This window comes from Cibotium barometz, chromosome 31 (assembly GCF_041138505.1).
Source record: "Cibotium barometz isolate CiBa-2024 chromosome 31, ASM4113850v1, whole genome shotgun sequence".
NCBI lineage: Eukaryota > Viridiplantae > Streptophyta > Polypodiopsida > Cyatheales > Cibotiaceae > Cibotium > Cibotium barometz.
This window is the reverse complement of record NC_141076.1, coordinates 4,798,508-4,810,746: the sequence shown is the minus strand read 5'-3', so window position 1 is coordinate 4,810,746 and position 12,239 is coordinate 4,798,508. Positions and strand designations below refer to the sequence as shown.

The following is a 12,239-nucleotide window of genomic DNA, read 5'->3' as shown; positions in this document are numbered from 1 at the left end:
TTCATACCCTCCGTGGGCAATGGGGGAAGCTTTAGGGCAGTTCAAACCGCATGTGAAAACGTCAAGAAGCCTTCCTAAGGATCTGGGGGGAGAATTTAGCGGCTTGGTCCCTTTCTCACTGATGATAGTGGTGGTGAGCCGGCTTGGCACTATAGAACATATATGTGGTTGTTTCCCACTCCCCCCATTGTATGAGATAGCCTTCTCCTCCTAAAATGGCCAGTAGCAGCTAGAGGAGAAGAGCATCCCTCCCCCTCATTATGTTTCTTGACTCTCGCTCCCCATGTGAGGAGATGAGCTTGTACTTAGCTATTAAGGATGTTTTTTTCTTGGTAGCTAATAAAAGGATCTTTTCCCCAAAAGAAAAAGGATGACAAGAAGGGGGGTGAAAAAAGAAATCTTTTCCTCGAAAAAAAAGAATGCCAAGGAGGGGGGTGATAATCCTAAAAAAAGGAAAGGGGGTTGTTTTTTCTTAGCCATTGAGGTTGTTTTTCTTTTCCCTTAAAAAAGGATGCTAAGAAGGGGGGTGATAAGCCTAAGAAAAAAGACAAATGCAACTATTGCTGTAAGCCATACATGGTGCAATCTCCCCTCCCCCCAAACCCCGATGTCTGAGTGGCTCGACTTCTCACACATGAGTGGCTTTGATATTTCTTCCAACTAGCCCAAGGATCCATAATTAGAATTCCTTATAAAATTGGGATTGTCTTTGACAAAAATAACCATAAGTCATGGTAACAACTTGGCAGGCATAATTTGGATTCATCCGGTACCTTTGCTACTACTGGATGGGAACTACATCTTCCTTAAGATTGATGTTATGTTGATAAAAACTAGGATCAACACCCTTCATATCTGTTTAGCTCCAAGAAATTACATATTTATATCTAGAAAACATTCCTGCAATTTTAGCCTCCATTCTTCTATGTGTTTGGCACTTACTCAGACCATATGAGGATTATGATAATCTCCCAAGTTAATTCTAGACAAATCATCTTCTTGCACCTCGACCTTTACATTTAACCATATTGATTATTTGGTTACAAGTGGATGATGCGTGCAAGCCTAACTCTCCACCACTAATCTACCATCTTAATGGCAAAGGGCAATGGCTACATCTCCATGATGCCTAATTTGTGTGTCATTTCTTCTAACATTGACTCAAGATCCCCCGTCTATAGGGATGCCAGACACATGTTACTATGCCCTCCAAGATTGCTTCATCATAGTCCAGAAATGGTTCGACTGATCCACATTGTACTATATGTACCTAATTTCTATTGGCTTGAACTTCCACTAATTTCTCCATTGGCACTATCCTTCTCAATAGCTGGTTTCAAAAATTAGGCATAAACAGAGGAATTGATCCAATGTAATGTTGAGCTTCAGCTTCTATAAGCCCTCCTATAGGTCATATTCAAATGATTCTTCAGTTGTCTATCCCTTGCTTCCAAATTTTCGAGGAAAAATATCTACCTCTGTCTTGGCCAAGCACTTGTCCAAGATTTCACTCTCTTTAACAGAGTTAACTTTTTGGTTTCCTCCTTCCTCTTGAACTTCCACAGTGTTCTCTGCTTCTTTCTTTTGAACTTTAACACTTCAACTCTGTTCTTTCCTTCATTCTTCTAAACTTCAATAGTTTTCTTTCCTTCTTTCTTCTAAACTTTAACAATATTATTTGTTGTGTCCTCTAAAGTTTTGCCATATTTGCAACCTGAGTCTAGTGCTTTTGGCACTTTCAAGCCATGTACTACACCTATGCTACTTGATCCTGATGTAGCCAGCACTTTCTCGGTTTGGAATGCACATATACTACTTGATCTTAATATGTCTGGCACTTTTTGGCTTTGAGCTATATCGTGAATACTTTCTAGTTTTTTTAAATTTATTCCTTTTTGTGATCGAATGGCCTCTAGACTATTTATTACCACCATCCTTGGCAGGGAGAGCTTTTTGAGCATTCCAGACCTCGCCTTGTGCTTCCTGCGTCATCTTAGCAACTTGGTCCCGGACACACCGCTTCTCTGATGATGATGTAGCATGTATATGTAGGATTAAGACTGTGTTACCATAGCTCAATTTCTTGACAAATGGCATACTCTCTAGTTTTAGTGAAACACCAAGCCTAATAGGCATCCTTTGTTTTAGACTTTCATGGGACAAACAGGGAAATTTTGATTAAGATGGCTCGAAAATGGGCTTCCCTTACTCAAATTCACTCCAATTGTTTTTTGTTAAATTCATAATGACAACTACTTTGATCCACAAGAAATTGGAGTACAATGAGGGTCATACTAAATTTATATGATTAAATTATTAAACTTTTGGAGGCCCTCTAATAAATCGAGTGAATTTTCTATAGAACAGCGAAAGAAATTCCACTATTAAAATTATAAATTGACCATACGTCCACATTCTAGACATATTTGCCTAACTTCTCACTATTGGATCTTCAATGATGAGCTTCAAATTTGCCAACATCTTGAATAGAAAATCACATGTTACTTTACAATATAAAGTAAAGAAAAAATAATTACAAAAAATATTTAAACACCTTTAAAAATTCCCAATAAATAAAGTTAAGCTCTATGCAATGTGTTCTTTTCATGTACTAATTGGGATGATCATTGAACTTTGGATGTAGAAGTACTAAGAATTTTATGTGTCAGAAGTACTAAGAATTTTATGTGTAACATATATTGTAGTAAAGAAAGTTAGACAATGCAAATATCGAAACTTCCGTGCAATGAAACAATCCCTAAAATAAATTGTATTTTCGAATACCCACTATATGTATAATGTGCCCCAAACACCAATCAGGGGGTGCCATTTGAATACCCACTATATGTATAATGTGCCCCAAACACCATGCCACTAAATTTCAAACATAACTACAAGAGATTGGACCTTTAAAATGTGGAGATGCCTATTTTCAGGCTACCTTCAGGGCACCAAACTGTCAAAAAGTGATGCCCCTTATCTTTCAACCACCCTCTTCTCTATGACTTTCTAAAAGACATCATAGCCAACTTCTTTAGTGGGACTTGATGACTCTCTCAATAACCCTAACATTGTACTTGGTGATATTTAGTCGGATCTATTTTCTCTCTCTATGATTTTCTAGAAGACATCATAGCCAAATCATTTATGATTCTTGAGATATAAGCTGATTTGTAGATACCTTATAAAGGCTATCCAATGAGTTGATGAACTCCTCATTGATTGAGTTTCACATCCAATTATCCTATGAAAATTTGTATGATTGATGGATATATAATGAAGGGATGATGAACACAAGTTGGAGTTGACACCTTTTGACCATAGTAAAAATGGTCCCAAAAGTCACTTGATAAAGTGATCTTTGCAGTTACATTTTCAACGTAGAGAGGATATTTTAAAAGCCCCCCCCCCCCCCCCGCCCCTCCCTCCCCCCCCCCAAAAAAAAAACATTTCCCCTCTGCAATGGATGTGTTTTTTAAGGTCTACAAAAATTGTTAGTTCAATGGTCCAAGGCAAAGGGAGGGTGTACAAAATTGTTGGTTCAATGGTCCAAGGAAAAGGGAGGGTGTATAATTTGTTGGTTCAATGGTCCAAGATAAAGGGAGGGTGATTGGTTTTTAAAGTGAGGGTGTACAAAGCCAAATTTGCAATGTTTAAAGGGGACCTTAGGTGATTATTTCCAAGCCTCCCAAACTAACATCGTGAGTGGATTAGGCACATAAGCAAAGATTTACCTTGTCACTCATGATCGAGGATTCTTCCCTCACATATTGTGAATCTCATTCTACTCTACATTGAAAATTTTGAATCCATATGATTTTTAAAGAACTTCTATTATTTTCAATTGATTTCATCATAAGTTAACTTTTCCTTGTTTAACTAAAAATTCAAGAAGCATGGTTATGATGTTAGCTCACAAAGCTCCATGCTTTTGTGTGTAGCTCTTATGTTAGAGCTTGTGATTTTCAATCTTAATAATCCCTTCTTTGATTCGAGACTAAGGATTCAATTAATTAAGAGAAGAAAAAGGAGAAAGTATGTTTTCTAAACATTTTCTTCAATTGTATTAATTAAAAATGTAGAAGGGATGTTAGCAACTACATGAGAATTAAGGGTATAACCTTTAAATTAAGGTGTTTGAGTTGGTGGCTATTTTTGGAATGATGAGTTGGTGGCTATTTTTGGAATGATCATGTTGAGTGGGTGGATATTTTGATGTGTGGCCATTTCACATGCACGACCATCATCTTCCCCCTTAAGAGCTATTCTCTCCATCGCTCCCTGCTCCCAGTGTCCTCTCTCTCTCTCTCTCTCTCTCTCTCTCTCTCTCTCTCTCTCTCTCTCTCTCTCTCTCTCTCTCTCCCCACCGCACTAGTGTTCTTTTTCTCTCTTTCCCCTGTTTACTTTAGGTGGATGCATGTACTGTTAGAATTTATGCATCTCAATGTAATTGGGTTGTACAATTTATTGGAAATTTTATGTATTTTCTCCAACATTTATAGGTCGTGGGGGACAGTCGAACTGTCCCTAGAGGCAGTCGGCCAATTCACTCATGCACTATATAAAGGAGGCCTCCCATTTTCACTATCTCATCCAATCCCTTGCACAAGTTCAATATTTCCTTGCTAGCCAAATGCCATTGTAAAGCTTCAAGCTAATATAAAAGGTGATCTTGTCCACAAGCTCTCTCTACTCTCTCTCGTCTTGTTTATGCTTCCGCTTGTGCATTCTCCAACATGGTATCACTCGCTTAGGTTTAGGCTGCTCCATCTACTGCAAATCTGCCCATCTTCTCATCATTGCCTTGCATTTGTTGCCCAAGCTCCTCCTGGCTGCAGATCAGTCCCAAACAGTGGCTGCGTTTCCCCAATCTGCTCCATTTTCTGGTCCAGCCAACCCTCTTCTTCCTATTAGCCAGTTTGGTGGCTACGTTTTCTCCTACAGAGGCAAGCTGGCCAGGTTCTTGGCTGTGTTTTCTTCTACAAAGGCAAGCATTGGAGTTTTGGTTGCAAATTCTGCTCCGGTATCAGTTGTTGGTGAGTTCTCTTGCATGTGGAGTTGTCAGACAAGTGGCTGTACATTTCCTTCTTCCTCCACAAGTCCCTACCCTTTCGGTAGGAGGTTCCTGGTGGTTTCTTGGAATCTTTTGCTACTATCCAACCTCCTTCTCTCTCAGGTTTGAGAGGGGACTGATTGGTTTTGAAGCCTCACTTTGTTGGAAAGCACTTGAGAGAAGTCTTTGAGAGCTGAGATCTGTGTTTCTTGTTGTTGTGGATATGGCTCCCCCTTGTACGAACAAGGATGACAAGTTGAAAGGACCCAACTATGCCCATTGGAAGCTTCACATGTGGATCTGGTTTATCCACAAGGGTTTGTGGGATATAGTTCAGGGCACTGAAAGGAAGCCCGAGCTTCCTCAAAACTCTAGGAGGTGGACTCAGGATCAAGAGGATGAATTTGTTGCGGAATTACAAGACTGGGAGAATCGGGACTCAAAGGTGCATTCTGTGCTTGTGCAGACCATCACAGAGGAGGTCTCACCAGCAGTGCAAACTCTCACCAATACTCATCAGGTATGGTCTAAATTGGAGGATCTCTTTGCTCAAGATTCGTGATGAGGCCAGTTACCTTGTTTGCAAGGGCAGCTCTACGGTTTGTTATTCCCTGAAGACAGTTCCATGCAGTCATTTCTCATGAAGACCAAGGTTATCCATGACCAGTTACTGGTTATGGGTGTGCTGCTTTGTCCTTTGCTTAGCTAGCTACACTTATCCTCACCAAGCTTTCCCTGGACTATGATGCGATTTCTCGATCGTTGTGGTGCTAGGTCACATCCACTCAGTTGGATTTGATGATCTTAGCTCCCTACTTTTGGAGGAAGAGTCCGTTCTCGTTTCACAGGGTAAGTGGTGCTAGGTCACATCCACTCAGTTGGATTTGATGATCTTAGCTCCCTACTTTTGGAGGAAGAGTCCATTCTCGTTTCATAGGGTAAGTTGAAGGTGTTAGTCTCGCAGTTCTGACCAGGCACTTTCCCCAGTTCAAAAGAAAGTTTGGAGTCGTTGCTTCTCTTCTGGTGGGAAAAGATGACATGTGTTGTCCAAGAAGAAGGACAAGACCAAGGGCACGGCTTCATCTCAGAGAAAGGGCAAAGACACAACACATGACAATGATACAGATTCTAGTATCACTTCTAGGGCTCCCAGGGCGCTTCCAGCTCAGGAGGACCTTGGTGTACTTCTCAATTACACATGTAGTTCCCCCCCATTTGCTTCCAGCCAGATGAGGCTTGTGGGTGGAAGAGGGGGCTTATTACAACTCCACTTACTAGTGCATGGGAACCATGATTCGGAGTTCCAAGCATTAGACATCTAGCAGGACATGGTTATCTTTTGTGTAGTAGAGATTATGAATTGGATCTGTTCCGATTTCATTGTTCGAGGCTTTTGGGATGTGATGTGTTCTGTCCACTGTTGGAGATTATGGGCGCGGTGTGTCCAGCAACTCATCATTTATTCTTGGAGTTCACTGCACACTTGTGTGGGGATTCGTGGCCAATCAAAGTTCCTTGCTATTCGTGGTGGCATTTTGTTTTGAGAAAATAGGTTGGTGGATGCTCTCTCCGAGTACCCAAGATAGTAGTTTAGGTGATATATTTGCAATGGTGCACCTTCTACCTACGGCTATAGTGAGCGGGCATTAATTGCAGCCATAAATTAATACCCAAGATAGTAGTTTAGATGATATATTTGCATTATGTACCGAACACTGATAGAATCAATAATTATGAATTAACTAGTGTCATTTGTTAAATTTAATTGTTGGGGTCATGATGAAAGTAATTGTATATGTAGATTTTAAGACCTAAGGGTTTAAAGGCAGAGGTCTCCTCGTATCGCTGGCGGACATGGAGCTGGAGTCTATGGTGGATTCTCAGGCAGAGGGGCGAAAGAGGCCCATGGATGAAGGAGAAGAGGGTGTCCTTGCTGAAGGCAGAGAGAATGCAGCAAAGAAGCTGCGCGCTGAAGTTGCAGAAGAAGATACCCTAACTCCAGATGCAGCAGAAGCAGGAAAACCTGAGGAAAGCGTCGCAGAAGAAGCAGGGAAAACAGAAGGAGAGAAAGAACAAGAAGAAGGCCCTGGCCTTGGCGATGGGGAAAGTAAAGACCAAGCCACAAACGCTACTGAAGCCAAGCTTGGCCCTAAGGTCTTCACCTCCTCCGTGGATATGTTCAATTTTTTCTATGACCTGCTTCGAAACTGGCCCATCAACTTCAATGTCAACAAGGTAGCCTGTCTGCCTTTCTGTTCTTTGCACAAGAAGGGAAAGGATAAATCTCGCCTCAGAGCACAAGTTTCTGTAGGCCGATAGATAATTTTATGGAGATTAACTCAATTTTAGAAGCAAGTATGCATATATACATACATATGTATGCTGGCTCAACTTACAAGCAAGCTAGCATACACACACATATACTGACATACACACATGCATGAATACATATGCATACATACATGCATAGATATACACACATACAAGCAAGCATGCATACACATACATATACTGATATACACACATACATGAATACAGGCACATACATGATACACATACACATACGATATATCTACTGACACACACATACAAGCAAGCATGCATACACATACATATACTTGCTAGACATCATCCCCTTGCTGTTGACTTTTTGTGTGGTGTCCTATTTTTAGCCTTTAGGGTTGACCATGTTACCTTGAGGGGCTGGTTACTTCTCACATATTTTTTCCATATTTTATTCCCATTTTATGGAGTCTTGGATATTTATCTTAGTCATGGAGGATTTATCCTAGTTGTGTAGACCTAGTCGACTGCCTCTACATGGGCATATATATATTCTTGGTTGATGATATTGAGAGCAAGTCTATACTTGTGTTTCCTCTCTCTCTCTCTCTCTCTCTCTCTCTCTCTCTCTCGTGTTTCCAGTTTCCATCTTCCGCTGTGCATTCTATCGTGGCATCAGAGTGTTGGTGACATGCACTGTTGGATGCTCCCTCTTCTTCTCTGCGTTTTTCTTCTCAGATTTGCTACTGGTCGGCTGGTCACTTCCTGGCTCTTCTCCACTGCAGCCCGTGGTCTTCCATCGCCGGTTTGACCCCTGAGACCCCCTCTACACACTTGTCGGCTGCTCTATTTCAGGGTAGTAGCATCTGTTATGCTGCGCTTTTTTTCTACAAGTGTTTTGCGGCAGTTTTGTTGTCAGTATTCTTCAGCATCTATCCTTGTAGTGTTGTCGGCCTGTTCTGCACAGGACAACAGCAGCATATGTGCTGCATTTTTTCTCCTACAGGTTGTATTTTGATGCTGATTGGCTGATCTGAGGCTTGGTGGTACATAACACTTTTGCGTTTCGAGAATCTTCCCTATCCACTGCCCTGTTTCACCTCCGCGTTTTCAGATTTGCAGTCCTCTGGTTGTTGCGTTTTTTTGGACTGATCTTGCTGGTAGCTCTACCTTCACTTGGGCTTCTTCTGTTGGACCCAAAGGTACCTTCTCTTCAGCGTTTTTCCTTATATGAGGTGTGGAACTTGGTTGGCCTGAATTTTCAGGTTTGCAGCCCTCTGGTTGGCTGCGTTTTCTTCTCTAGTAGACACATATCACATGCAGAGGGGGTTTTGTGTGGACTGGGGCTTTGGTGGTAGTTTGGTACTTGAGGACACTGAATTTCTGATTTCAATTAGCGTTTTTTACTGATTTTGGAGCACCTATACTTGCGTTTTGTTCCTGGCCTACATAGTTACCCGGTTTCTTCATGTTCCTTGCCTTCTGTCGGCGGTGGAGTGCTGTTTTTTCTGTTGGACAGTTTAGCCTTTATTTAGGGCTGACCATGTTAGCTTGAGGGGCTGGTCACCCCTCACATATTTTTCCCATATTTTATCCCCATTTTATTGGAGTCTTGGATATTTATCCTAGTCGTGGAGGATTTATCCTAGTTGTGTAGACCTAGTTGGGTGCCTCTGCATGGGCATATATATAGCTGGGTCTACCCTCGCTCATATTCATTGCTTAGCATTATTTGTTGCAGTCCCTCACATACTAGGCCTTCTCCTCTCTTGCTTGGGACATGTATTCTTGGTTGATGATATTGAGAGCAGGTCTATACCTGTGTTTCCTCTTCATCTCTCTCTCTCTCTCTCCTGTGTTTCCACTTTCCATCTTCATTGTGCATTCTATCAATATTGACATACACACATACATGAATACATATGCATACATGCATAGATAAATACATGCTATAGTATTGAATTGATTTTTCAATTACCATAGTGCAAACACTAAGAGGAGAGAGGATAGAGAGAGACACTAGACACCCGATTGGGTCCTAGTAACCCCCCACTGAAGGGTCCCCACCTTTCAGAAGTTAAATGAGTACATTGCAGATCTGAATCCTTGACCTTAGGATATCTCCTTATGTATTCTAGCCTTGGTACCCTAGTTGAGTAGTAGTCAACCTTGCTGCTGTGAACAGTCTTCCCTGAACAACTTGCCTCTTGAGGGGTGCTCTGGAATGCCTTGTTTTGCAACTCTGTAGCAAAATGCTTGCTTTTTCTCCTTTGTTGAACAGGTTGCTTTGATATCCCTGTATCTGTTGATTTAAAGTAGCATGATCAAACAAATTTACAAGTTCATGATCTGGTTACTGCCTTCTCATACCTCACCAATTGCCTTATTATTTCTTACTTGTCTGGTTTTCAGTATGAACATTTAATGCTGGAAGAGTTGATTAACAAGGGCCATCAGGATCCACCGAAGAAATTAGGTGCAGGAGTTGATTCTTTTCAAGTACGGATCAACCCCGATTTTTACAGCCGCTGCTACTACATCATCCGAAAGGATGGCTCAATGGATGATTTCAGCTACAGGAAGTGTGTTGACAATATATTGCCACTCCCGGAAGATTTCAAAGCACGTTTGGGTGATGGAAGGGTAAATAACAAGCACAAGGGCCAAGGTGGCTACAGAGGTCAGCATGATAATAGAGGGAGAGGAGGCAGGTTTGGTGGTGGTCGCGGTGGTCATGGAAGAGGCAATCGTGGGCGTGGTGGTGGCCGCAAGTTCTGATTTATGGCCAGATTTGCATGTAGTGTCTGTGCTGCAAGGACCTTGGCAGTTCATCTGGTGGTGGTAGTGATCACCACACAAGAGGGCAACATATTGCTAGTAATAGCACGGAATTTTATTGGAATTCTAGTCTGCATTTTCTATTTTCTACAGACTTTTAATGCTTTTTCCCAGAGTTTGGAGTAGTTTGTTTATGGTTCCCAAGTGAGATAAAGGTTTTAAGTCTTTCAGAGATTTTTCAGGATGTATGTAGATTTAAAAAATAGCCAGGTTTTAAATCTACTTCAAATAGAACTTGTCTTGAGCAAAAAAACGGTTTTGGTAAGAAGCTTTGGGGCTTTATGGATTTAGATTTCTGCCTGTGAAAGGGGTGGAGCATGGCTGCCCATTGTACCTGACCAGGGGATCTTCCCTGTCCAAGCCCCTGCCCATGGGCGGTGGATGATGTCATAAGGCCCTTAGAAAGCAGGGTGGTGTAGACAGCAGTTTTTTGAATGCTGAACTCCTGTTTGCGTTTTATGAAAAAGGTAGGTCTAAATACAAGAACACTAGTAGAACTCGATTGAATGATTTGCACATGAAAAAGCTCAGATGTGTGTTACATCTTTGTAGTGTACATTGTGTGCTCCCGTTGTGATTCTTTCAGAGATTGTTATTTGATGTATGGTGTTATGACAAGTGGATAGGAGAGTAAGTGGATGGGGTGTGTGGAGTGGCAGAAAAGCTTGATTCAAGCTGTTGCTTGATTTCCTCATGTTGGCCTTTGGTTAGGTAATGTTGGTGTTTTAAATATTATCTTTTCACCTTTTGCCAAAGAAATTTGGTGAAAACTCGCATGGTTGCCGTCCTAAGGGTGGTCAGCAACAATGGCTCCTTGTCTATGACAAAGGTTAGAAGAGCTAAAATACAGAGAGCAATTTTACCTGGTCAAAGTGTTCTCTAGACAACATGTGAGCATAAGTGTATGCTTAATATTTTAGGGGCTGTGGACTCCAGGCTTCACCTTGCTTGAAACTAAGCCTGTATTATTTGCCTGATTATGCGTGGATCTTTCCACCAGTAATGCATCTTTTGGGGCCAGAGGTACACTTTGCAGGGCCACATGCAAAAATCAAGTCTTTCCGCTGGTAATGAAGGCCGCCTCCTTTGAGTGTAACACATCTAGAGAGCTGTCTGCAATGTTCCAAAGCACTCTCCCACAATAGATTCAACTAGTGTGCAATCAGGTCTGCATTTGGGGGATATGAGCCATGTGAAAGGATTAGGTGCCCATTGTATTGTATTTCTCCTCCTTGCTTGGAAATTTATTTGGTGCAAGCCATGCTCACCACTTGGCATTCAAGATTGGTGAGGGGTGTTTGGGCAGATGGACCACCCACGAAGGGGCTAATTTCCAGACTGTTTCAACTGCTCCATCTTCACGTGCAGTTGTACATCCTTGCTACATCGTTTTTCTGGCCAGCCTCTCTCCACACTTCACCACCATCATCTGTTCGGACAATTCTGTAAGGCTGTTTTTGCCATTATTTACTCTTATACAAGCTGCCTGGGTTGTGATACCTCTCTTCCACAATTTTCATATTGGGCTAGCACCAACATTTTTGTGATACATATGTACATACCCCAATGGGTTGGCTTGCCTCTCTTAATTTTAAAAAACCTCAAAGCACGTGTGGAGGGTAGTTTTTAAAAAAAGGTATGCAGACATGGTTTTCGAGAATATACATATATATTATTATATTGTCTTGTTTGTATACATTCTTTTAAAATACATTGGCACGTAATCTCATTTTTTCTATACGGCGTTTTTTCGGAGGATGTATGAAGTGTAGAGGGGGTGGATACTCATGAGCATTGGATGCCTTAGCTTATGATAACTATGTCTATATATAGTCTTGTAGGTAGTGTGGTAGATGGGCTCTCGTGCGTTTGGATCTCCGTTAGGGAGATTGCTGGATCCATTGGGACCCTCGAGATAGAGTGATGTCAGGCCTTTTGGCCACTCAATGGGACTATTCTCTCATACTTCGGGGAGCCTAAACTCCAACCCGAGCCTAAACTCCAACCCGAATCCAATATGCTATGGGAAACATGCAATGCATTAGTGAGGCAACTCTCACTTATC

At 41.6% G+C, this 12,239-nt stretch overlaps 1 protein-coding gene across 2 annotated transcripts; it reads left to right on the top strand.

The window, feature by feature from the left end:
• The first annotated feature begins 6,824 nt into the window (after positions 1-6,824).
• LOC147620426 (DCL-like protein) lies at positions 6,825-10,394 on the top strand. Of its 2 annotated transcripts, none has more exons than XM_086824641.1 (2): positions 6,825-7,207; positions 9,749-10,394. In XM_086824641.1, the coding sequence occupies exons 1-2, from the start codon at positions 6,908-6,910 to the stop codon at positions 10,112-10,114; spliced, it is 666 nt and encodes a 221-aa protein (XP_086680767.1). In that variant the 5' UTR covers positions 6,825-6,907; the 3' UTR covers positions 10,115-10,394. The 2 variants fall into 2 exon arrangements, with proteins under 2 accessions (XP_086680767.1, XP_086680766.1); XM_086824640.1 differs by having other exon boundaries at positions 6,831-7,288.
• The last annotated feature ends 1,845 nt before the right edge of the window (positions 10,395-12,239 follow it).